The 27,299-nt window shown below is 44.6% G+C and overlaps 1 protein-coding gene across 1 annotated transcript; it reads left to right on the top strand.

Moving 5' to 3' along the window:
- The first annotated feature begins 508 nt into the window (after positions 1-508).
- Positions 509-26,832, top strand: LOC101948065 (carboxymethylenebutenolidase homolog). Its single transcript, XM_005303088.4, has 6 exons — positions 509-661; positions 11,258-11,480; positions 12,384-12,491; positions 18,765-18,907; positions 21,669-21,760; positions 26,382-26,832. The coding sequence occupies exons 2-6, from the start codon at positions 11,266-11,268 to the stop codon at positions 26,559-26,561; spliced, it is 738 nt and encodes a 245-aa protein (XP_005303145.2). The 5' UTR covers positions 509-661; positions 11,258-11,265; the 3' UTR covers positions 26,562-26,832.
- Positions 26,833-27,299: the final 467 nt, after the last annotated feature.

The following is a 27,299-nucleotide window of genomic DNA, read 5'->3' as shown; positions in this document are numbered from 1 at the left end:
GTGAGCACTGTGATGCCCTCTAGACTTTCTACCTATATGTGTCCACTTAGGGTCAGAAAGACAGCAGAAGGTATTCTGCACAAGCAGAGTGACCTATAAAGATACTGTATAAGGTCCTGAGTCTCTCTGATGTGCCATGAGACTTGTCCGTGAGGAGCATGCTGGTCTTAACCAGGTTATTCCATTAATCTGCTTGCTGCAAAAAAGAAAACTTGCTGAATAGTACAATGAAAATAACAATGTCAGAGTTACCCTGCCAGAATAAATGCTGTGTGCGAGGGCAGATAATTACCACATCCAAGAAATATGTGAGTGTGAGACAATATAGGAAGGGGAATGTTCAGTACATGCAGTTTAGCAGACTCCAACCTGTCTAAAAAAAATTTAAAGGCAGTGTGAGAGACAAATGAATAGGAATCCAGACAGCTCCACCTTGCTCCATGAAGGCGTGTCTCCTCCCTCTTTGTGTCTGGGTTATTAGGGTGCTGGGTTCTCAGCAGCTTCCTCCAAATTTCACAGGAGAGCTTCAGCGTGCTAGAAACAGCAGCAGCAACAACGCATTAACAGCAGAGCTGGTTTTTCTCCTGTTTTATTTGGAGACATCGAGCAGGTTTCTAGCTTAAGAGAAGGGAGTGATCTACTTTTTGGGATCGAACTGCAGGTAATGCACAGAAAATCCTTCCACTAAGAATGTGTTGAGAGCAGAGAAACACAGCAGCTGCTCCAACTGCAGGACAGGTGTAATGGGGATGGGGGGCACATTTGAAACCATTGAGAGGTTGGAAATGTCTCCTTGAAAATGACCAAAATACTGGACAAAAATCACCAGTGTAAAATAAGATTTTTACTTCTCTTGCTGTAAGCAGTGAGGGTTGGACAGGTGATCCAGAGTAATGGAAACAGCTCTTCAAGGGGTGTTTGACTCATTCTGGGGAAAGGGCTGAGTTTCATTTTGAATTATGCTCTGTAGGCTAGGGTGTAAATTTATGTCTATATACGCCCCTAACCCACAGCAGATTTCCCATTGATGTCAGTGGCTGGGTTTGCACACAGATCAAGGGTAGAATGTGGCTTTATTGAGTAGTGAAATGTCTAGGTTTTTTTAATAATAATCTAATAGTTCTTCAGCACTGTTACATTAATTTAGATGAAATATATGGGCCCAATGAATCAAAGAGGTTAACATGACTCTGTCACTGTCCAACATTAGTGTTAAAGAAGGTCTGGGATTTGGTATACAGAGATCTCAGCCTGCTTAGTACCATGGCAAGGATGCCATTAAAAATTCTTTTAGTCTTTTATTAAAGATACAGAAAAGGAGGAAAAACAATTAAAGTATTTGAAATGTAAAGTATTCAATAAGACTTTCATTTTACCAATATCCCTGTTTCCCTTACCTTTAGCTGGAGAGCGTCTTTAGTAGGAAAAGAGCCTTTGTTTGTCAGTCTCCTAGATGGTAATAGCTGTCCTTTTTGGGGAAAAGAGAAGAAGTTAGTTGTTGTTGCTGTTGCTAAAGTCCAATCCCATTTCTTAGGCTATGTCTATGCTATAAGGTAGTGGTATGATTCCCCTGCTCAGGTACACACATATATGCGGTAGCTTGGTGAGAACTAATGTCAGTATAAACAGAAGTGTAGCTGCAGTAGTATGGGTAGCAGCAGTGGAGAAGCCATACCGTTTTCAGGGGGGTTTGTACTCAACATGGCTCAGCCATGCCTCTATTGCTACTACTTGGGCTGCCATGGCCACATAACTACTTATACTTGCAGTAGCTGGATGAGAGCTAGCACAAGTATGTGTACATGAGCAGGGGAATCACACCTCTACCTCACAGAGTAGGCATAGCCTCAACCAGCTAGTGCCATGGTAGCCAGCTCCCTCCCCCCACAAAGTCATTTTTTTTTCAGAATCCCCAAAAGGGAGTGATGGGTGGAATAGCACATCCCATCATTATTGTGTCCACCAGTTAGGCCTAATTTCTGACACGCCAATTTTGGTTCACTGATTTTTGGTCCCACACTTAACTTGTTTACCAGGCATTATCTTAACACAGTCCTTGAATTATAGATTCATCGATTACAAGGCCAGAAGGGCCCATTGTGATCATCCAGCCTGACCTCACATATAACATGGGCCATAGAACTCCCCCAAAATAATTCCTAGAGCATAGCTTTGAACAACAGCCAACCTTGATTGAAAAATTGTCAGTGATGGAGAATCTACCAAGACCCTTAGTAAATAGTTCCAAGGGTCAATTATTCTCACCATTAAAAATTTATACCTTTATTTCCATATGAACTAGTCTAGCTTCAACTTCCAGCCATTGGATTGTGTTATAGGCTTTAAGTCTAGCAGACAAAGGTATCAGGGGTGCCGGAACATGGGGGCCTGGGGGCCATAGCCCTCCCACTTTTTGAAAGTGGACAGGCCTCGCCTGTCCACTTTTCCCCAGGGCGGGCCCTGTCCCCTTCCCCTTCTCTTCCCTCTGAGGCCCCACCCCCCCGGCCAGGGCAGCAGCTTGTGGAGCCCGCCTGGCCAGGGAGCCCGGGCAGTTGTGGGAGCTGCGTGGACCCTCCACCTGCCCGTTGTGTGGGGATTGTGGAGAGCAGCCCCTGGCCTGTGTCCTTGTCCCCCGGGCTCCCTGCCTGGCCCAGGGTAGGTGGAGGTGGAGGGTTCGCGACTCATGCCGGCTCCCCACAGATGCCTGTGTGGCTCTCCCTGACCTGCTCCAGCCAGGAGGGAGGGAGGTGGGAGCTCCAGCCTGGCCATGGTAAGAGCCATGCGGGCAACTGTGGGGAGCCGTGGCTCCTCCACCTGCCCTGAGTGGGGGCTCTGGGGGACAGGGACATAGAATCACAGACTTTAAGGTCAGAATGGATCATTATGATTGTCTAGTCTGACCTCCTGCACAACGCAGGCCACAGAATCTCACCCACCCACTCCTGTATCAAACCCCTAACCTATGTCTGAGCTATTGAAGTCCTCAAATCATGGTTTAAAGACTTCAAGGTGCAGAGAATCCTCCAGCAAGTGACCCTTGCCCCACGCTACAGAGGAAGGCGAAACCACCCCGGGACCTCTGCCAATCTGCCCTGGAGGAAAATTCCTTCCCAATCCCAAATATGGTGATCAGCTAAACCCTGAGCATGTGGGCAAGACTCACTAGCCAGACACCCAGGAAAGAATTCTCTGTAGTAACTCAGATCCCACCGCATCTAACATCCCATTTTAGGCCATTAGGCATATTTACCGCTAATAGTCAAAGATCAATTAGTTGCCAAAATTAGGCTATCCCATCATACCACCCCTCCATGAATTTATCAAGCTTAGTCTTGAAGCCAAATATGTCTTTTGCCCCCACTGCTCCCCTTGGAAGACTGTTCCAGAACTTCACTCTTCTGATGGTTAGAAACCTTCGTCTAATTTCAAGTCTAAACTTCCTGATGGCCAGTTTATATCCATTTGTTCTTTTGTCCACATTGGTACTGAGCTTAAATATTTCCTTTCCCTCCCTGGTATTTATCCCTCTGATATATTTATAGAGAGCAATCATATCTCCCCTCAGCCTTCTTTTGGTTAGGCTAAACAATCCCAGCTCTTTGAGTCTCCTTTCATAAGACAGGTTTTCCATTCCTCGGGTCATCCTAATAGCCCTTCTCTGTACCTGTTCCAGTTTGAATTCATCCTTCCTAAACATGGAAGACCAGAACTGCACACAGTATTCCAGATGAGATCTCACTAGTGCCTTGTATAACAGTACTAACACCTCCTTATCTCTGCTGGAAATACCTCACCTGATACATCTCAAGACTGCATTAGCTTTTTTCACGGGCATATCACATTGGCAGCTCATAGTCATCCTGTGATCAACCAATACTCCGAGGTCCTTCTCCTCCTCTGTAACTTCCAACTGATGAGTCCTCAGTTTATAACAAAAATTCTTGTTATTAATCCCTAAATGCATGACCTTGCACTTTTCACTATTAAATTTCATCCTATTACTATTACTCCAGTTTACAAGGTCATCCAGATCTTCCTGTATGATATCCCGGTCCTTCGCTGTATTGGTAATACCTCCCAGCTTTGTGTCATCCGCAAACTTTATTAACACATTCCCACTTTTTGTGCCAAGGTCAGTAATAAAAAGATTAAATAAGATTGGTCCCAAAACCGATCCCTGAGGAACTCCACTAGTAACCTCCCTCCAGCCTGACAGTTCACCTTTCAGTATGACCCGTTGTAGTCTCCCCTTTAACCAGTTCCTTAGCCACCTTTTGGGAGGGCTCCTAAGCCCTTGGAGCCCATTATTAAATATTTGTTTCCCATGTAGATACTTATAGACTATAATTAAGTCACCCCTTAACCTTCCCTTTGTTAAGCTAAAAAGAATGAGTTCCTTGAGTCTATCACTGTAATGCATGTCTTCTAATCCTTTAATCATTCTTGTGGCTCTTCTCTGAATCCTCTCCAACTTATCAACATCCTTCTTGAGTTGTGGACAAAAAAAACGGACACAATATTCCATCAGTGGTAACACCAATGCCAAACACAGAGGTAAAATAACCTCTCTACTCCTACTTGAGAATCCCGTTTATGCATGTCAAGATTTCATTAGCTTTTTCGGCCACAGCATCACACTGGGAGCTGATTATGTACCACAATCCTAAAATCTTTTTCAGAGTCCCTGCTTTCCAGTATAGAGAATTATATAAGTAGGCCTGTTTGTATTAATTCAGTTTTTCTGTCTCCCTTTTGCACCTTTTCCAATCAACATTTATTGTTGTAGGTTATTGTGACACTTCATGAATTTTCACTCACTTTTCACAGTTCAGCTCACAATTAGGGTGAATTTGTAGGTCAGGTTATCACAACAATATCCTATTGTCATAACCAACATCACCAGTGGGAAATTATACTCAACTTTAGGAACACAGCTTTTTCTGCCCATTTTTTTCTCTTCTGTTCCTAACTTGACCTCTCTGATGATCTCCTCTGTTGCTCCCTCTTCACTTCCTTCCTGACAGCAATTCTTCTTTCTCCCCGGACCAGGAGTTTCACTCTGAATTAAACATTGGAACAATTCACCAAGGGATGAAGTGATTACACATCACTTGAAGTCTTTAAATGAAGATTGAATGTCTTTCTAAGAGAGATATTGCAGTCCAGCCTCAAGTTACTGGGCTTCGAATTACTGGCAGTATTCTATGGTCCATACATCGCAAGAAGTCAGACTAGATGATCAGAATAGTCTGATTCTAACCTTAACCATCTATGAATTCCCATTCCCTTCCAAATCCTAGCCACTAAAATGATTAGTAAGGAAATAAATGCTGTCACTGAAAGTGTCATAATTAGGCTTTAGCAGCAACATTTTAAAGCGACTAATGAGAGGTTGGAGAGGGTTCACCCCTCTGAGTCATTGTTTCAGGCTGGCATTGTTTTAGGCATGCATTACTGCATCCGTTACACTTCAAGGATTTTGTCACAACCACTATGACTGGACATTTATTTTATTTCTAATGAAAGTTCAGGTTCTTTAGAATTTGATCATGGTAGGTGGGCCACAAATGTGTCCAGCAGGCCTGATCCAGCCTGCAGCCCAAGTATTTTTCACCTTTGCCTTACATTAAAAAAAATACCACAGCATTCTGTACTAATGGTCCAAACTGTACAGTGACCAATAGACACCGAGAGCATTAAGGGGTAGCAGCAGCAGAACTTGTAACAGGCAGGAGAACCCTTGAAGTGCCCCCTATCTAGCAACCTGGGGGGATTGTAGTTTTTTTCCTAATTGGTGACAGCTTCTCCCTCTGATGTTAGTTTTGTGCCCTGGCCTGTATCCCCTGTAGGCCAGTGTTCTGTGATGAGATGTTGGCCTGTGGTGAGGGGGGTGGGCGGGTAGCGGACTATTGCTTGGAGTAGTCCTGTTGGGTTCTGGGAAGTGCTTGTGCCCGCCCACTGCTAAAGGACCCTCCCACAGCCTATGGGAGGTCCACTGGGCCTGGGTCTCAAATAATGGGGGGGCAACAGAAAAAATAATGAGGACAGGTGTGGGAGTCAAAGGGTCAAAATTAGGGAAACTGAGGGAGTTACTTGGAGTAGTGCTACAGGGGAAATAGACTGAGGGAAGGCATGGTGGATAATACTGGTGTAAAGAAGGAAGAAGGAATGAGGTGAAGGAGCAGGGATAGGAGATATTCCAGATTCTAGCATTGCCGGGACTCTATCTAACCCAACTCCATGTTGGGTGGAACAAAGGTGATGTGGGGATGAATATTACAGGAGCATGCAGCGTCTGCCTAAAGAGGGTGCCATCAAAATCCTCCACGCCATCGGGTGAAGGCTCACAGGCAGTTGAATCAGGGGCGGCATTTCAGATTTTGGTAGGGGGGGCACCTTTAACTGTGATTCCACGGGCTATGTAGGCACCTGAAAAATCTACTGTAGTTTTCTTTGCAGATAATAACTTTCAAATTAGCTGACAGGAGCACTGTATCTAATTCGTATGTAAAGAAAGAAAATTACATAAATATTAGTCCCACTTAGTTCTAACAGTAACATGTTCTAACATCTTGTGTCAAGTCACTTAAGGGACACTAGTTAGGTTTAAAATGTTAATGTTAATGTTTAATGTTTAATTCTTTGTTACTAACTCTTGAATACATTAATTGACATAATTGTAGAAAAAATCTAGATTACTTTCTCTCATTTAGGCTACTTACTTTTTGCAGTTCACCAAGCTTGGAATAGATCATTTAACTATTGGAAACATCCTACTAGGGCAAGGCCCCATGAGTTTATACTGCACCTGTTTGGGACTCTTGGCATATTACCATACTACAAATAATAGACAAGAAACTGACTTTAAACAGGAATGAAACTGACACTTTCAAGTTTCTTTCACAGTATTGCCAACCGCATATGTTCAAAAATCATGAGTCAGGCTCACCAAAAATCAGAAGATTGGTTTAAATATCATGAGATTATGTAAAAATAATAGACTTGGTGTTCTTTTTATTTGCCTTCTGCTTTTTGAGCTTTTAGGGTGCACTAGGGTCACATATTGACACTTTCTCCGCGGCCATGAGGGCTAGAAACTTACTTTTTTTTTAAGAATGAAGGCTGATATCATCACATATCAATTGACTCCAGGAGCTGGGGCTTTAAAGAAAACAATAATTAGCATGATACTCATGACAAAATCATGAGAGTTGGAAACACTGCTTTCACTTCTGTTTAAAGGCTAGTTACTTTCCAGAAGGCTCTTAAACACAACACTACAGTGATTGAGTTGCAGTTCTCACAGGAGACTATTTTAAACCAAACACCAAGAAAATTCCATCTTTTAAAGTTGAGGAAAAACTTTGAGTCTTCTGAGGTATATCAGGGCCACTGCAGGCAGGAAAGGAAAATAAACAGGCACAGGAGCTCTGGGCAGCTATACCTCTTGAAAAAAAAGTTGGAGGGTCCAATCTTCCAGTCCTTAATCAGGTAAAACTCTTTTTGCCGTCAGTGCCTCCACTTAGAGATATTAACACGTGCTCAATAACTATATACTTCATACTTAAATATCAGAGTCATCTTATCCAGGGCTACACATTTTATACACATTGGCTCAGGGACTATATTTTCTGGCATATTCTGAACAGTGCTGAGCACACAGATGGTGCCTAGTGAATAACACAAATTATGACAATAATTATTGACTTTATGGACTCTATGGATGAGATTTCTGTTCTTTTCTCTGGAATTGACCCGAATACAGCTGAAACCCCTAAGAATGTGAGGCATAAACATATCTGATACTCATGTGACACTTTCTCATTCGTTCCTTTTCTCAAACTCAGAACAAAAAATGACAAAACAAAATGGTTTTCAGTTAAAATGTAAAATTTCATAGAAGCCATTGGTCTACAACCCAGCATGGGGCAGAACCTGCCACCTCTTGGGATTTAAGTGATCTCCTCTCATCTGATTCTCATTCTCACTCTTTCTTCATCCTTCCTGACCTCTGTGCTGCTTTTCATGCTATCAACCGTGACATTCTTCCCAATTGCCTGGGACCAATTGCTGGAGTCTCAGAGAACTGCCTTTTTGGTTTTGCTCTCATCTATCAGAGTCCTCTTTTTTTGCAGTGTGCAGCAGATAGGCTGGTCCAGTGGATAGGGAGGTAGCCCTGAGAGACCTGTATCCCCCCACCCCCTGCTCCCCGGGACTTCCTGTATGACCTTGGCCAGTCCCTTAGGGACAGAGTTTCAAAGTATTTTAGGCACCCAAAGATGCAGCTAGGCATCTAGTGGGGTTTACAAAGAACCCTAACCTTCTAGGTGCTTTGAAAATCCCAGTAGGTGCCTAAATACCTCTGAAAATCTGGCCTTTAGTCTGTGTGTGCCTCAGTGCCCCATCTGTATAATGGGGATAACAGCACTGCTCTAGGTCAGAGAGGGGAAATAGTTTAGACATTGTGAGGCACTCAGATACTATGGTGATGGGGCCACATAAGTACCACAGACAGAGTGGGAACTTCTCTATGCCACTCCTAGCCCTTCCCTGGGTTTTGGCCCCTTCTTTTCACCCATCCCCCTCACATTTCCCTCTTTTCTGAATGTAAACTTGGCTCAGAGGCCTTGGCTGTATTTCTTCTGAGTCCTGTGCATTCTCTCTTCAACACACACACACCTGCCCTGCAAAGGAATTCCTGTTTTACAGGCTTATCTAAGGACTTTCATTTCATAAGAGCCTTAATTTAATTACCAGCCCTGTCTTATCTGAATCATGCTACCTCTGTTTGTAAACAAAATACTGACTCCCTGCCCTAGGGGCACAAACTGGGAGCAGCACCTCTACTCTGCAGATGTCATATTCCACACTCAGGCTGCTCTGTAGTTAAGAGTTTTGCCCGGGGCTAGGATGTAGAGCTCCTGTACAAAACCTTTGGGGGGCGGGAGACCCCCGCCCCTTGTCTTCCCTAAATGGCGCCCCTGAGTTGAATGCTGCCCTGAAGAACTGGTGGGGACATCTTTTGTCTTAATCTCTCTGAGTTTCCATTCCCCATCTGTAAATTGGGGCTAATAATACCACCTCACCTCACAGAGGTGTTGAGAAAATAAATATTTATGAAGTATTCAGTTACCATACTGATAAGCAACACAAATAAGCCCATGAGGAAATTAATAATTCTGTATTCAGAGCAGGGTTTGTTTTGAATAGTGTGCAGTAAATAAGTTCTGGGGTCATGCATTGAACAGTGAGGAGAAAACACAATAATGAATAATGAATAGTAAACACCATTCATCCTGTGCACTGAATGAGGCAGGGGTCCTGTGGAAAAAATGGGATGTGATTATGTAACTAAAGAATGTCTTCTTTCCCAGGTAGTTCTACCCTCCCACTCTGGTCTTCCCATTCAAATCCCAGTCTTCCCTACTCATTGGGGTCCCCTTCCAGTCTCCTGCACAGCCCGTCTCAGTCTTCTGCATTGGGCTCCTCTTTGGATCCTCAGTCTTCCTCCCCTTCTTACCACCATACTCAGTCTCTACCCCTACCCCAAGGATCCTTGTTTGTTTCCCCTCCCCCAACAACTCCCACATTCAATCTCCAGGCCCCTCTCCCCACAACTCGTCCCAATCTACTCTCTCACTGCCACTGCTGTTCCCCCGGGCCCATTCCCCCCGGGTCTGGTTTTTCTCTGCCTGAGTCAGGTTGTCTTCTTCTCCACACAGCCTGGGCACCAGCAGGGGTAGCCTTGAAAACACAGGGAAGACAGACTCCCTGCTCTCAGTTCCAGAGCCATAGTAGCCCCCAGCACCAGAAGCAATTGCAGTGTAAGTCCCACTCAGCCCCTGTGGTCCTGGGACTGAGCATTCTCCATGCTGATGGAATCCTCAAAGAATTTAGCTGCCAAACTCTGACAAGTGTCTACTGAGCACGTGTGAACTAAGAGTTTTCAGAGGCTTAGATACTCATTAATGTGGGCTGTTTTTTATAAGAACGGCAAAAAGCATGTCAATGACACAATGGTCACCCCCTGCCAGATTTCAAACCCCTGCTCCAAAGCATGAGGATGCTAAACTTTCTCAGTAAAACAGTTGTAAGAAGTTTTTTAACACGGGCAAAAAAACATATTTTCCCCTAATCTGTTTTTCAGAAATGGCTGGACCCTTTTTGCTGAAATTTTCCAAAAAAAAAAAAAAAAAATTGAGCCCAAGCCATGGAAAAATTCAGCGCAAATGGTTTAAGTCTGGCCAAGACCCTCAAATCATGGTCTGATAATGGACCAACCTTAAGTGCAGGCAGTACTACCAGTGCCACCGGTAATATCGTCACATCTTTATTCTGGAATTACTGTTTCTCTGATGTTGATCTCAAATTTACCTCCATAGCTAGAGAGAAACTGTTTGGGTTTGTGATATAAGTCTACAAAGGTTGATGTCTGCCGCCACCCATACTGACTAAGGGTAAGCTTTTGTCAGAGTTATTTTTAGTAAAAGTCATGGACAGGTCACGGGCAACCAACAAAAATTCATGAAAGCCTGTGGCCTGTCCCTGCTACTACTAAAAATAACCCGGGGGAGGAGGGGCGCTGACTGCTGCGGTGGCTGACAGCTCCAGCCCCTGCCACCGCCACAGGGACTGAAGTTAAAGAAGTCACAGAGGTTTATTAAAGTCAAGGCATCCGCGACCTTCGTGACTAAATCATATCCTTAACTATCAGATATAAACTTCCTGATCTGCAGTTTACTATCCATGAACTTGACCAAGTGTAGGAATACCACAAGATAACCAGTCCAAATCCACATGCCTCGTTACTGACAACTTCCAGCATTTTCTTCATGTGAGGTTCTTACTGATTCACCATCAGATTGTGTTATAATGGGTCTGTTTCTCCTTTCACACCAATGGAAATCAGGAGTAACTGCTTTGAAATTAATGGCATTGCATAAGGGTAAAAAGGAGTGATATTAGAAATAGGCCCCAAATGTTTAAGTTGTGTATGTCAATCTTTAACTTTGATTTTTTTTACCTTCCTTTCTTTATTTTCAGGTTACTAACATGATTGGTTGAGACCTATTCAAAAAGTTTCTCACTTTGGAACATTACCATTCAATTTTAATTTTCCCTTTCAGATATGACATATTAAAGTTATTCATTAATGTTATAAGGTCACTCAACGTAATATTTTCTGCAAATCCAACTTGTATTTAATTTGTTTTATGCTAATAGTTTAATATCTTTTTTCATTTCTACTTTACTTTAGTTTTTCAAATGACTTCAGATGCTCAACCTTTCCTATATGATATTGGAAAAAGAACTGATTATGTGGGCCTTGGACATGAAGAGCAAGTGGAGCACATCAAGGCATATGTTTGCAAGCCATCTTCTGTTACGGACAAAGCTGTGATTGTGATTCATGACATATATGGATGGCAATTCCCAGACATTAGATACATAGCTGATCTAGTGGCAGCTGCGGGATACGTGTAAGCATTATTGTTTTACTGATTTCTTCCCAAAGAGATGCACTCAAGTTCACCAGATTCAAATTTACAAATTGTGTTTTCCATACACAAGGAGCAATCATGTCATTTCAGTCTGAATTACTTATCTAAGAATAAAGGACACAGAAAAGTGGTACCTCCCTGACAGATCCCAGTGTAGAATAGGTTTTCTCAGTTCAGGCTGCAACAATTCTCGGAACATAATGGTGGCATAAGCAGAGTTCTGAGAAATGTCAAGTTGCAGTGCACTAACAAAAGGTTGCTGTATTTGAATGTCCAGCAGTGTGGGTGATTTAAAAAACTGAAACTGTTTTAAACTGAAATTTAATTAGAAATACTAACAAGAAATGTATATTCATGTTAGGTTGTGCAACTGCTCTTTAAAACAAAATGTCTTTGAGCCTAGACAACATGACAATATTTCTTTTAGCTTTCATTAGCAAAGATGTAACATGAGAGAGAGAGTGTGTGCATAGCGATGAAGATTTCTTTTAAAGGCACGGGCCTTTGGATTTGATTTTTAAAGATAAGGTGATATAGCATCAGTTTATTTTTCTACAGAAACACTATATTTTTTTTAGAGAGACAAGGTGGGTGAGGTAATACTTGTTACTGGACCAACTTCTGTTGATGAAAGAGACAAGCTTTCAAGCTTCCACAGAGCTCTTCTTCAGGTCTGGGAAAGGTACTCAGTCTTACTAAATCTTGCTAAGTAATTTTCTGACTACTGGGAGAGCATGATGATTAGGAGCGGATACTGACACTAACCATGTGGGTGACCATTATGGGGCAAAATGGGGATGAATGAATATTTAGGTGTCCATAGATTTTCCCTGTTGCTGTTGCCTGGACCTAAAAGTTGACTCAGTTTTATTTTTCATACAGAGCCATCTGCCCAGACTTTTTTCTGGGAAAAAAACCTTGGACATCCGCTGATCACTGGGCTGAGTTTCGTAACTGGTTGAAAGATCGTGATCCCACAAATGTGGATAGGTAAGAAGTATATTTATGCTGGAAATTTCAAAGCTTCATGGGCACCTAAACATAAAGATATGGACTTAATTTAGCAATTAAAGAGAATGTATGTGCCTTTAGGTAGCTGCATGGGCTTGCTCTGATGTAGCTAGATCAAAGCTAACTTGAGTAATAACAGCAGTAAAGCTGCTGCAATAAGGGTGGCTGCAACGGCTGGCCCTGCCTGCCCAGGACTCTGGGTACATATTCAAATAGCCCCAATCCATGTTGGCTTCACTGCTATTGTTATTCAAGCTTGCTTTGATCTACCTATCTATGGTGTTGCAATCACTCCTCCGGATTACAGAGTAGACAAAGCCTGTGGGGGAGGGAGCATAACAGGAGTTAAAGGTTGAAAAGTTAGGACATCTCTGGGCATACTGGGGGTACGTCTACGCTACCCACCGATCGGGGATCGATTTATCGTGTGTAGTGTAGACATGACAAATTGATCCCCAATCGCTCTCCCGTTGACTGCTGAACTCCAGCTCGGCGAGAGGCGGAAGCAAAGTCGACGGGGGAGCGGCAGTCGTCGATCCCGCACCGAGAGGACGTGAAGTATGTGGTTCTAAGTTGATCTAAGATACGTCGACTTCAGCTACGCTATTCTCGTAGCTGAAGTTGCGTATCTTAGATCGATTTCCCGCCTCTCCCCCCTCCCCCCCAGTGTAGACCAGGCCTAAGAGAGGAGAGCTGCTGTACCATGTTCTTCCTTGGGGCCAAATCAGTGCTTCAAGGATGCCTGGGGGGAACTGCAAAAGATGCCTACTGAAGGGGAAAGAGGGTTACTTCAAAACTGTGTGATCACAAAGGGCTTTTTATTTTTCAAAAGTGTAAGGATGTGGAGGAAGGATTACAGAAAGGGAGGGAAAACTAGGAGTGAGGGGAATTGCATGGATTTCATTTATATGTAAAAGTGCCATGAAAGGTGCTTATTTTTTAACTTACCAGTTATCTGACCAATGCCCTGGTGGTCTCCTGCTGGCTGGGCACCCAGACATGTGCGAGTGTCTCTTGGAAAGTAGGATGTGAGTCTGGGCTCTCCCACTGTGTGGAGATGGTGGCATAATTACTATAGCCACCCAGGACCAGGGCACACCGAATCTCTAAGGTACTAGTAGCACGCTGGGTGTACCGTGACTGGGGCAAACACTGAAGGGGCTTCAGCTGCTACACCCTGGAGGTGTTAGACCTGGTGGGTCCCGATAATCACTCCGATGTTTGGCTAAAGTGAAGGGATATTTTACTAGGGCTGGCAAGAAAGGGAAGGGTTGCAGATACCCTAGGTACAGTGGCTTAAACAATTACAGCTGAAAGTGAAACAAAAGCAGTTCCTGTCTGGGCCTCTGGGGGCAGTCCAGTCTTCAGGCCTATTGCCAGGGATGCCCTTTCCAATCCAGTCTCCCTCAGAGCAAATAGGGACGTGCAGATTTCCAGGCTAGGATGTGTTAGGGGTGTGTCTCACTGGAACCCCTCTGCACTGGCTCTCTGCCCAGTCTCTGCTGCTCCTCCACAAGTCTTGCACAGACCTGCTCCCAGTGGCAATGTATGGCACTTGTACCCTGTGCCTCAGTGTCATAAACATACAGCTAAGGATAGCATAAAATCCCTCTTTACCCTGTAAAGGGTTAATTCTTCTTTTACCTGTAAAGGGTTAAGAAGCTCAGATAACCTGGGTGACACCTGACCAAAAGGACCAATAAGGGGAAAAGATACTTTCAAATCTGTGGGGGAAGGTTTTGGTCTGTGTCTCTTGGAGCCAGCCAAGAAACCAGGCAGGGAAATTACATCTTCTTAAGTATATCTGAACTAAGCATCTAGTCTTGCAGAAATAGTAAGTAATAGCAGAAAAGAAATGCATTAGATTACCTTTTGTTTTAGCTTGTGAATTTTCCCTGTGCTAAGAGGGTGGTTTATCCCTGTTTTTGTAACTTTAAAGTTTTGCCTAGAGAGGAATTCCTCTGTGTTCTTGAGTCTTTTGTTATTCTGTAAAGTACTTACCATCCTGATTTTACAGAGGTGATTCTTTTACCTTTTCTTTAATTAAAACTCTTCTTTTAAGAACCTGATTGATTTTTCATTGTTCTTAAGATCCAAGGGCTTGGGTCTCTGTTCACCAATTGGTGAGGATATTATTCTCAAGCCTCCCCAGGAAAGGGGGTGTAAGGGTTTGGGGGGATATTTGGGGAAGGTAGGGCACCAAGTGGCCCTCCCTAAATGTTTGTTTAAATCACTTGGTGGTGGCAGCAATACTAAGGTTAGAAAGGAATTTGTGCCTTGGGGAAGTTTTTAACCTAAGCTGGTAAAAATAAGCTTAGGGGGTCTTTCATGCGTGTCCCCACATCTGTACCCCAGAGTTCAGAGTGGGGAAGGAACCCTGACACTCAGCTTTTGCTGCAGCCTGCTCCGCACACAGTTCCTGGGGCTTGCTCCCTGCATCCAGAGTCCCTGCTGCTCTTGGCACCATGTCACCACTGCTTCCTCAAAAGTGCCAAGTCTCTTCCTGGGTCAGGGTCTTTCCATACAATTTCTGCTCCTTCCTCCAGCCAGACCTGGGGAAGAGCATGTGCCCTGGGAGGGGAGTTGGTGGGAATGGTAGTTTCCTGCTTATCAAATTCAGGATAGTGGGATGGGGGAAAAGGTTGTAGTTCTGTAGCGGACATGTCTCAGGAGGAGGAGATGCTGAGCCTCGCCTGGTTGTGCTTCCAGATGGTTTATGTGCTACAGAGTTGGGGCCAAATGGAGAGATACAATTCTATGTTGGGATGGATGCTGTGGGGCTGGAGTTGGAGTTGCCTGGTGATGCACTGGAGTAATTTCCTCCTTATGCTCAGATCCAGTGTAGTAAGTAGTGAAGTAAAGGACTATCAGCTTGGTGTCAAGGCTCATGTATCACTCCTCTATTGGCTCCTGTCTCTTCCTTTGCAATGGCCATGTCCTTTTCAAGGGTAGCTGGAGTTGTTTCTGGAGAGGTCCTGGGTCACAGCAGGGAGCTCTTGTAGGAGGGTTGCTCTGGTCTACATATTTTACACAAGGAAAATGGTGGGGGGAGACAAATCTTTATTACTGACAGACATACAGACCTCAGCCACCTGCTTGAATGACACTGTTGGCAGAGCAAAGTGTCTGTTGTGCTCTGTTAACCTTGTAAGGGCTGTGGTTTGTGCTTCACCGTGGGATGGACTGTTGTGTTCACACCTGGGAATGCTCTGACTTTCACACGTGGAGCTGCATATCTTGCCACTTGGTGAGGGGCATTTTTGATAAACACCCCACTCTTGGCTGCAGTGAGTCTCAAGTGTAGCAGTAGGAAAAGATAATGAGAACGTGATCTTGTGAGCAATATAAACATGCTATACCCTGCCCAACATACTGACCTGGAGACAGCTAGTTCATGTGGGTGGTGGATAATCCCCACCTGCTGGATGGATTGTAGTGCCATTGTCTCTTCCTGAGAGAGAGTCTGACCTCCCCTTCTCCTCAACCACAGTTCCTTTCTCTGGCTTTGGCACATACACATGCTGTCTTCTTAACCTCTCTGCAGAGTACCAGCCACTTCCCAATGTCCTCCAGACTACTCCTGTGGTGTCCCACAGCTTTCACCCCGCCTATCACCTGTATCCATAGGTACTGAGGCCTGCTTTGATCTTTCTCCAAACTCCAGGTGGAAAGGAGGCAAAGTTTTCCATGAATCAGTTCTTCAAGTAGAATGCTCCCATTCTCTGTCAGCTGTTGTCTGCCCATCTCACATGACACTTTCCTTTTCCAGTAGCTGATAATAGGATTTATTCTCTTGCACAGCTCCTAAGCAAAATGTGCAGGATTACCTTAGAGCATATTAAAGAGCATGTTTCTTGTGGCAGGGGAATATCGATGCCTGCAGAGGAAATGATCAGCTGAATGCTGATTCAGTGTGTCAATGGGAGGTCTGTCCAACATACATCCCATGTATTTGATGCTTCCTTGAGATATCTTCCAATACATTCACTTCACACAGTGTGTACATATACTAGTGAATTAGTATCTTGTCATTGCATGCCAGTGCTTGATTTCTGAGGGGAGCTTTCAGGTCCTTTCTGCAGCTCTTCTCTAAGTACTTTGAGGAATTCATCTATCTACTTCTGATTAAATGTATCACTTTTAAACAGCAAATGAAATATAGGTACAGTTATCTGTAGTCCATACTGACATTTGCAACAAACCAGCTCCTGAATTCAGGGAGGCACTGTTAGTTCTTCAGTGTCTATCAGGAGAGCCTGAAACTTCAGGAAATAGACAATAAAGCCAGAGTGACACCCATCCAAGGCCGGTGCAACCACTAGGTGAACTAGGCAGTCGCCTAGGGCACCAAGTGGTTGGGGGCACCAAAAAGCGGAGGCACCGGAGAGCCAGAGCGTCGGCTTGTGGGGGCGGCGAGCCCCAGCCATGGAGGAGCCAGCTCGGTGCAACGGGGTAGCAGCCCTGCAAAGGCTGCGACGCTGCTAGCAGGGAGCAGCTGTGCCCCCCACCCCTCCTGCCCATGCGCCCCCCGGCTCCCCCCTCGCCTAGGGTTACCTATTTCAACAATCAAAAAAGAGGACAGGGGGAGAGCCGCGCCCTAACCCCGCCCCCATCCACTCCCTCCCACTTCCCACCCCCTGACTGCCCCCCTCAGAACCTCCAACCCCCCCCGCTCTTTGTCCCCTGACTGCCCCCTCCTGTGACCCCTGCCCCTAACTGCCCCCCAGGACCCCACCCCCTACCTAAGCCTCCCTGTTCCTTGTCCCCTGACTGCCCCCTCCTGAGACCCCCCTACCCTAACTGTCCCCCCATGGCTGGGGCTCGCCGCCACCACAAGCGGGATGCTCTGGCTCTCCAGTGCTTCCAGAAGGCGGCTCCTCCCTGCTGAGCTGCTGCAGCGGCCCAAGCCCGGCAAAGCCCGTGAGTGGACTCGGGGCGAGGGCCACCGGGGTAGGGTGGGGAGGGGAGGGGAGGGCTTGCGGGGGGGCTGTGCACCCTCCAAGGGAGTTCAGAGGACAGGGAGGGAGAACCTGGTCTGGGGAGCAGCCCCTGGGCACGGCTGGCCCCTGGGGTCTATAAAGTCTCGTTGGGATTTGCCCCTCAATGAACCGATGTGCAAGGGGCGCAAGATGAAAGTTTCGCCTAGGGTGCAAAATATCCTTGCACCGGCCCTGATCCATCTACTCTGATGACAGTGACTGATGGGCCACTAAGCATTTCCATAACCTCTTAGGAGTAGCTCAGTGCAGCCGGCCTATCCCCTACTCCTGCCAGCACAGCTTCCGACTACACAGATCCCAGAATCTATGTGTATAACAATATTACTGAATTTTCAGAACAGATAGTTGCTGAACATTTACCTTTTAGAATTCTTTCCCAAAACAATGTGCAGATATATAAACTTACCTATCAGTTTAGGCACCGAGTTTTGAAAATCTGGCTTAGTATATGCAAATACATTTAAAACTTAAAAAATGAGAAATCAGACTCTTCTGAAAAATAATAAAATGAAAATATTTTCAAACTTGAGACTTCTGCAATTAAAAAAAAAAGAATTGACAATAGTATACATTAAAAACACTTTCCAAATTTGTTACATTAGCCTTCATATGCAGTACATGTGCCTTTTTGTGTAGTAATTATTATCAGTTTAATTTTGGAAAAATGTTTAGTTGGATAATTGTTTAACATTCGGTCAAGTGGTCTTGGCTGGAATTATTTTATGCTACATCACAAAGCATGAGGTGGGTCATAATATAGTCACGTTATTTGTTTACCTAAATAAGTGTTTCATTTTTACAGAATCAAGCTAAGCCCTTCTGCTCCCACAAGCCATCATGTAAAATTCTGTTTGCGCACATTTGCACTTGCTTGCATGTTTTGTTCTTATTAGTTCCCTTCTGGGTGAAGTAATTCTTAGTCAGTTCTCCTAGAAATGGCACAATAGCTCCCAATTCAGATAATTATTTCAGCCCATGATTAATTTACTCTACTTAAGTTCTACTGAAGCAAATGTTTAACTTTAAGCACATGCTTAATTGCTGTCCAATATAGCGATACTCTTCTGAATTAGGGCCATACTTGCAAACCCATATTTAAGAATAGCAGTACCTAATCTGGGGTTGGAATAATTTTAAATGACAGAAGGAGAAGATGGGGACAATTTTATGTACTTTTGTGTTTTCTTTTTAGATTTTTCAGGTAGTGATTCTACTATAGATTTCTTAGTTCACTTTTGTTTTTATGTCTTAGGGAAGCTGATGTTGTCTTGAAGTATCTAAAGGAGCAATGCAGTGCAAAGAAGATCGGTGTCGTTGGGTTTTCCTGGGGTGGAATGGCTGTACATCACTTGATGCTGAAAAATCATGAATTAAAGACTGGGGTGTCCCTCTATGGTAGTGAAGATTGCATGTAAACTTGAGCAGGCTCACTTGATTATATGGAGTACATATTTTAGATGTTGCTGTATATATAGGGTTACCATTCGTCCGGATTTACCCGGACATGTCCTCCTTTTGTGTGCTAAAAATAGCGTCCGGGGGGAATTTGTAAAGCACTCACAATGTCCGGGATTTCCCCCTCCCCGGGCAGAGCAGAGCGAGCGGCTGGGAGGGCTGCAGGAAAGTCCCGGGCTGGACTCCGGAGCAGCTTCCTCCTCCCACCCCCCCCTCCCTGCATTCTGAGCCGGCCGGCAGCTCCTCCTCCTGCAGCCTGCTCCGGCAACCCTGTGCAGGGCCAGGGACCGGGTTTTGTGTTGTGCAGGGGAGCTCAGCCATGTGTCCGGCTGGCACAGAGCCCAACACCCTGTTCTGAGCAGCAGGGTAAGGGGGGGCAGGAGAAGGGACAGGGAGGTTCTGGAGGGGGCAGTCAAGAAACGGGGGGGGGGGCTTTTGGAGGGGAGTGGAGAAAGTTTTGGGCAGTCAGGGTACAGGTAGGGGGTAGGGTCCTGGGGGGCAGTTGGGGGGGGGTCTTAGGAGGGGGCAGTTAGGGGACAAGGAACAGGGAGTCTTAGGTAGGGGGTGGGGTTCTGGAGGGCAGTTAGGAGCAGGGGTCCCAGGAGGGGGCAGTCAGGGGACAAGGAGCGGGGGGTAGGGGGCTGGGAGTTCTGGGGGGGAGCTGTCAGGGGGCAGGAGTGGGGAGAGGGATCGGAGCAGTCAGGGGACAGGGAGCAGAGGGGTTTAGATGGGTTGGGAGTTCTGGGGGGGCTGTCAGGGGGCAGGAGTGTGGAGAGGGATCGGAGCAGTCAGGGGACAGGGAGCAGAGGGGTTTAGATGGGTTGGGAGTTCTGGGGGGGGGCTGTCAGGGGGTGGGGAGTGGTTGGATGGGGCGTGGGAGTCCCAGGGGTCTGTCTGGGGGTGGGGGTGTGGATAAGGGTTGGGGCAGTCAGGGGACAAGAGGCAAGGAGGCTTAGATAGGGAGTGGAGTCCCGGGGGGCAGTTAGGGGCAGGGGTCCCAGGAGGGGGCAGTCAGGGGACAAGGAACGGGGGGAGGGTTGGGGGTTCTGGGGGGGCGGGAAGTGGGAGGGGCAGGGGCGGGGCTAGGGCGGGGCTCCTCCCGTCCTCTTTTTTGCTTGTTGAAATATGGTAACCCTAGTATATAGATTTCTATAACTATTCAATTTACAGGTGAGCTGCAGATTTAAATATAACTATTTATTTCAGCAATATGTGCTATATGTTCCCACTAACTAAAGGGACAGCCAGTATTTTAGATGTTCACAGAACAAAAAATGTCATTTTTCATTTTTCACCGAATGTCCTCACCAGCTCCACAACGGCTTGGAAAATTGCGATCTTCCCCCCCCCCAAATCTTTTGTTTTTCATCAGAATAAAATATGTGCTAATCTGTGAAATATACTAAGGCCTTGTCTACATTAACACTGTAAATTGATGTAAATTATACTAATTAAGTTATGTAAGTTACATAACTTAAGTCAATGTAACTTATATTGACTGAAAACGGTGTCTACACTACGCTATGTCGATGGGAGAGTGCTCTCTCGTTGACTTATCACATCTTCACCATATCCACTAAATCGATACCGCTGCATCAATCACAGTGGTGCTGATTTAGCCTGTAGTGAAGACTAGCCCTAAGAAACAAGTATTTCCTGATTTCCACTTGAGTGGCTCTACGCTCCAGCAGGGTACTCTGCTCTCTGTGTTGCCATGGCATAATGCATACCTGGATATCCCAGAGCACAAGCAAAGAACTTGGGATATAAGTGGTCTGAAAGAAGAAGAGGTAAGCTGTCCGTTGTTCACGTTCATGTGTTCATTCGCTGAATGCCCAGCTGAGCCTAGTTAGTAGGGACATTTCAGGAAGTTAGACTGGACACTTGGCACAGACAATGGCAGAGAGAACTTCTGCTGCCTGTTCTGAGGGGAGGAGTACATACGCCAACTGTTAAGGAGTTTCACAATGTGGGAGTCATGTTAGTTCCCTGGTACAGCAGCAACCAAGAGTGCTTTCTTTCATCTTGGATTGGCAAGGAAGGTACAGCGTTTCCTTTCGGATATGGACCTAGCCACATTTATCCATGCCTTAGCCACTTCCAGTTTAGATTGCTGTAAAGTGCTGAATGTCAGTCTTGAGGACCACTCAAATATCATTGACTGCAGAATGCAACTTCTCTTATCTGCTTTGTGGTGCGTCTTACATATTGGCGCTCCATAGCCTGAACTACCCCCAATTAGAAGCCATTGCCAAGAGTTGCTGATTTTTAAAGCCCTATCCTTCTTGGATCTTGTCTATCTTACATATCATCTTTGTCCTTATGCTCCATCCCAATTTTTGGGATGAGTAGGGGGCTGTTTACTCTAAAGTTTGCTGCCCTCACTGGTCCCAATAACCCACCTTTGTTTACATTCAGGATATCTTGCCAGGCCCATGTACTTGCATATGCAATCTTTCACTTGCTGGGTTGGCTTGAGGAAAGCTGAGCCTCTTGAGGTTCTCCAAGTGTTTTTTTACACTATATTTTACCCTGTGTGATTTTAAAGCTGATCTATGTGTGCATATAGCATTTGTGACAGAACATTTTTATAATGAAAAATAAATATTGCTGAAGCAAATAGAAATTTTGTATTTAAATTCACAGCTCACCTTGAAAGATGTGTCACATGATTTAAATACTCTCTCAAAATGTGTTATAGGAATAATCAGGGACTCTGATGACAGATATAATTTGCTGAACCCGACGTTTTTTATTTTTGGGGAAAAAGATCACACCATTTCGTATGACCAAGTAAGTGCCTCAAAACAGATTTCTCTTTTCCTGACACGCTTTTATCTTATAAGGCAGAATTCTGGCTACTGGGTATCTGTGTAGGCCTGCCAGGAAACTCCTGGGGAGGTAGGAGAGCAGAGCAGAAGGATTTTTCTGCCTATATTTTAACTTCTCCTAGAGCTTACAGAGAAGCCACTGTATAGCTTCTCTTTCAGGGGGACTGAACAGAAACATGGTGGGGCCAAGAGTCAGCCTCTTTGTATCACAGCAAGCGAGGGCTGAACATGTACAAAGAGACTCGAGTGGGTACAAACCATACACTTTAATCAGTTGGATATTTGTGCTGCTTCTTAGCTGGCACAGGGTTAAGCCACTGAATTTAGACTCTGGAGATAGAGGTTCCGTTCTCAGCCCTGCCCCAGAACTCTCTGAGTTACTGTGAGCAAGTCACCTAGTCAGTCAGGGTATACTGGGAAAATGCACTAGGTTAGAAAAGTGGTAATAAATATATTTTACTTAACTGGGGGGAGGGATAGCTCAGTGGTTTGAGCATTGGCCTGCTAAACCCAGGGTCATGAATTCAACCCTTGAGGGGGGCACTTCGGGGTCTGGTGCAAAATCAGTACTTGGTCCTGCTAGTGAAGGCAGGGGGCTAGACTCAATGACTTTTGAGGGTCCCTTCCAGTTCTATGAGATAGGTATATCTCCATATATTTAACACACCTGCAAACCTTAGGCCTTGGCTAGATGAGGAAATATAGTGTTTTTTTAAAAAAAGGAATGATGTAAGATTAGCTATCATTAACAATACCTAGCTCTTACATAGTAGATCTCAAAGGAGGTCAGTATCCTTATCTCCACATCATAGATGAGGAAACTGAGGCACAGGGAAGGAAGTGGCTTGCTCAAGGACAGGGGCAGAGCTAGGAATAGAACCCAGCTCTCCTAAGGCCCACTCCAGTATGCTATCTAGTAGGCCGCACTGGCTAATTAGTACGTTTCCTAATATAATGCATTTTCCCAGTGTAGACATGAGTGACCATGCCTTGGTTCCCTCTGTAAAATGAGGATAATACCTCCCTGCCTAACAAAGGTGCTGTGAGGGTAAATTCACTAATGCTTGGTAGGCAATAAAATACTATAATAACAAGGGCCACATAAGTACATAAATAGGAGTCAAGAGCCTGGTCTGCACATAAATTCCCTGTCTGTGCAGTGACAGTGATGGCACATCACCACAACACTAGGGTTACCATACGTCCGGTTTTTCCCGGACATGTCCGGCTTTTCGGCAATCAAACCCCCGTCCAGGGGGAATTGCCAAAAAGCCGAACATGTCCGGGAAAATGCCGGCCGGGCACTTCCCCTCCCGCGGCTGCTCTGCTCCTCCCCTGACTCTTCGGCTCTGTTTAAGAGCCGGGCTGCCCGAGCGCTACCGGCTTCGGGCAGCCCCCATGCCTCCGGACCCTGCGCCGCCAGAGCCCGGGAGGGGAAGTGCCCGGCTGGGGGCGCAGGGTCCGGAGGCAAGGGGGCTGCTCGAAGCCCGAGCGCTACTGGCTTCATGGTTTGCCGGGCAGCCTCCAGACCCTGCGCCCCCGGCTGGGCGCTTCCCCTCCCAGGCTCCAGCTGCGCTGGGGAAGCGCCGGCCGGGGGCGCAGGGTCTGGGGGTTGCCCGGCAAACCGTGAAGCCGGTAGCGCTCGGGCAGCCCTTTCCGCGTGGCTGGGAGTGGGAGGGAGGAGGGGGCGGAGTTAGGGTGGGGTTGGGGCGGGGAAGGGGGAGTTGGGGCGGGGCTGGGGCGGGAAATGGGTGGGGCCAGAACCCCGTGGAGAGTCCTCTTTTTTTATTTGTTAAGTATGGTAACCCTACACAACACCATAGTTTATGCTGTAGGAATAATCCATAAGTGGGAGAGGACTGGCAGCAGGGCATTCTGAAGCCCCAATTCAGGAGTCCATCCCTATTCAGGAAAGCATTTAAACACACACTTCAGTGCTTTCCTGAATCAGGGCTTCAGAAAGGATTCCCTGGCTCTGAAACTTGCTTCTCACCTTGATTTGCAAGAGCCTGGATTTGGGTATCGATCCTGACACTCTGCAAGTCTCAGCTGTTTCCCCAGGTTTTTCCTGGGGAACGGGAGTACTGGACTGGGGATGAGTTGCAGAGAGCAAGATGGAGACCTTTGGGAACAATGTATAGGAGACCTATTCTTCTCAGATGTACTTGACATCTTTTCATAAGAATGTTCTTTAATCCATCTAATGTGCCTACAGCATGGAATAGATGCATCAGGAAAATCTAAATTCCATACAAAAACTGCATTAAGAGAAGCTTGAGGTGTAAAATGAAACACTTACACGACAGGAAATGCCAAAATTAAGGTTGGATGAACAACTTTGTGCCCTTATCCGTATGCATTAAGACACAGGATGAAATCCATTCAAGTGTTGGTAATAACCTCAGTGGGGCCAGGTTTTCACCCACATTGTTTAATTACATGATCATTATATTATTGTTGTTTAGTAGAACTCTTGCCTTATTCGCTGGGTAGTATGGATAGTGCTCAGTGAAGGAAGACGCTGATCTATATTTATTTTTATTTGTATTATTTAAACGTGTGGATCCATGCCTCAGATATGGCTGTCCCTGCACTGACTGAACAAAACCTTCATTCACTACGTTCTGTCCAATTTCTAAGGTGAAGGACACAGTACTCTTCCCTAGCTTCATTCACTTCACAATGCTATCTCACCCACCCTTCAAACTGAATAAAGCTTGGGCCCTTAGGCCTGGTCTACACTGCGGGGTAGAAACCTAGGCTTCATTCCATACACTTCCCTATTTACATCTGAAAAAAATACATGAAAAGAATGTTCTGACTGCAAAGTAAAGGAAATTTTACAGTTGCTCATGCGACCTTAATTCAGACCCTTTGTGCACAGGAATTATGATACATTCTTTAATTACACAAACACATTATTTTGAGACCCTCCTTTCTCTTCCTTCCAACTAACAGGCCTTCCAAATTCTTCAACAAAGGAGACAACTGCCTCCTTTGCTACCCAACCCTGATTCAGCCCCAGAGCACAGTTCATTCTGTTTACTGAATGAAGCAGGGATCCTGTGGGAAAAATAGTATGTGATAATGTAGTTAGAGACTGTATCATAATGCATATGCACAAAGAGGCTGAATTAAGATAGCAAAGGGGACCTTAATTTTCTAATTTCTGAGTGGTTGGCTTTGCAACCTTAACGTTCTTTTAACATAGGATTGGTTTTTTTAATGTAATATATATAGTACAAAAGGAAGCAGGACCTCTTTACAATCCTGCCTGCTTACATACTCACCTTCATAGATAATACTGCACAGGCATCTGCACAGGTCTACACATTAAAAATGAAATTCCCCTTCACATCTGGCCCATGCATGTGCAACTGTAGGTACATCCACACTTCCAGCTCAAGGAGACATACCCATGTTACCTCTGATCGAGCTAGTGCACTAAAAATAGAATGTAGCTGTGATTGCATGAGCAGCGGGAGGGTCTTAGATAGGATTGTACTCAAGGCAGCTAGCCCCTCCCTTTTGACAGGGGTTTGTCAAGCTGCACCATTTCTGGCCTACTCTGTGAGATTCCCAGCAAGCCAGACTGCCTAAACAGGACAGAGTCTGCACTTTGTTTTCTCTTTGAATGCTAAGAACAATGGAATTGCCAGCAATTATGAGTTACCACATCTTTTTTCTAATCAAGCACATTTATTCTTATGGTGAAAGCATTATAGAGCAAACATAGTAAAAATAATAAAAGAATCTACATACTGCTAAAAAGCTTACCAGAGATCACCTCAACTCCAGCCTCTGGCTCTGGTAGGTATCAGTCCTTCAAAACTCACAACTGGGTTTTCCCCATGGTTACAAGTTCATAACTGTCTCAGATTCAGAGCCAGAACAACCATGAATAGTTCAGTCTTTCCTTCATACAACATGGGCTTGTGATACTGGCCTCACATAACAGGTGATCCACAGACAAAGGCCTGCTCCTCAGGGTGTAACTTCAAAGGCTAGATTTTTGCATAACCAGAGGTGCAGAATTTGCATTCACCTTGCCTGAGATATTTCCCAGGAAATCCACTTCCCATGTATTGTCCCAAAAGCTCATTCTTATCTGGCACATTGTTCAATACAGTCCTTTGATCAATCAGGCCTTATATCAGATCTCCCTCTACAGAGGTTACATACAATCCTGGCCCACAATAATACATAAACTTTGTATTTGGTACAATGAACCCCAAGGATACTAAGACTTAATTCACTAAGGTTTTTTAAGGATATGGGAGGAAATTGCCATATCTCTCAGATTTCAGAGGGATAGCTGTGTTAGTCTGTTTCAGCAAAAACAACTAGGAGTCTTGTGGCACCTTAAAGACTCTCAGAGTCATATTTCAAATATAAGTTTTCTTCTTTATTAGTAAAGAGCCTGTAAAAAGAGCTTGGGTAATAAAATCTGGCCTGAGTGTTAGATAAGTAAAGAAGATACTGATCACATCTTCCAGAAAGCCAAACAATGGACAAACTGAGAGTTGACAAGTTAAACAAAAATTAAAAACAACACAATAATGGAAGGATGCTCTGTGTTGCAGATCATCTTACTGGAGAAGAAACTGAAACAGTACTGTCAAGTTGAATATAGAATTAAAGTTTATCCTGGACAAGTTCATGGCTTTGCAGAGTTAAAGCCAGAAGATATGAAACCTCGAGATAAACCTTACATTGAAGAAGCAAGAAAGGATATGATGAACTGGCTGAAAACATATGTTTAACAGAAATGTAAAGTCTAGTCTGTAAAACAATATAAAGTAATATATTTGGGGGATTTAAAAGTAGTAGTTGATTGAATTATATTTTACAGAAAATATAAAGGTCCTATTCCTATAACTTTGAAAAAGAAAATCTGTACTGTTTGTAGAGAATTTACAATAATTTAAAATAGTAACTTTTTCATTTGTAGTTCTTAATGTTTATAATCTGATTTCATACTGAATCATTGTTGAATGAAGAAATCATTAAGCATTAAAAACTTGTTCAAATTCAGCCTATCTTAATATAGTTATAATCTGCTGGAAAAAGTTCTCCATTTTGTATGGGGCATATTCTTTTCATGATCATATTTTAATGACAATTAATATGAATGGAAATTGGTCATGCATTGAGATTGTGGACTCCTTTGACCTATACTATCATGACAAAAGTGACCATACATCCTAAATTCACCAGCACAGCCATGTTTTTTCTATATAATATCCCAGGAAGTTTTTTTGGGACACCTGCAATGTCCCGCTTTTTCTTTTAATAAGTCAAAACATATTTTACTAACAACTACAAAACATTTATACAAGACATATTGCTGTACTTAGTAGAATTTGCTGTTTGTGTAACAGGAAGGGGCAGTCTAGCTGAGTATGGTGAACAGAGAGCAACTGATGTGAAGAGACAAATCAAATGACTGCAGACATTGTCAAAAGGTGTTGTTCTGCAAACATGAATGACACCAGTCGAGT

Source organism: Chrysemys picta, chromosome 2 (genome assembly GCF_011386835.1).
Source record: "Chrysemys picta bellii isolate R12L10 chromosome 2, ASM1138683v2, whole genome shotgun sequence".
Lineage (NCBI taxonomy): Eukaryota > Metazoa > Chordata > Testudines > Emydidae > Chrysemys > Chrysemys picta.
Note: the sequence above shows the minus strand (reverse complement) of the source record. Positions and strands in the feature narration are given on the sequence as shown.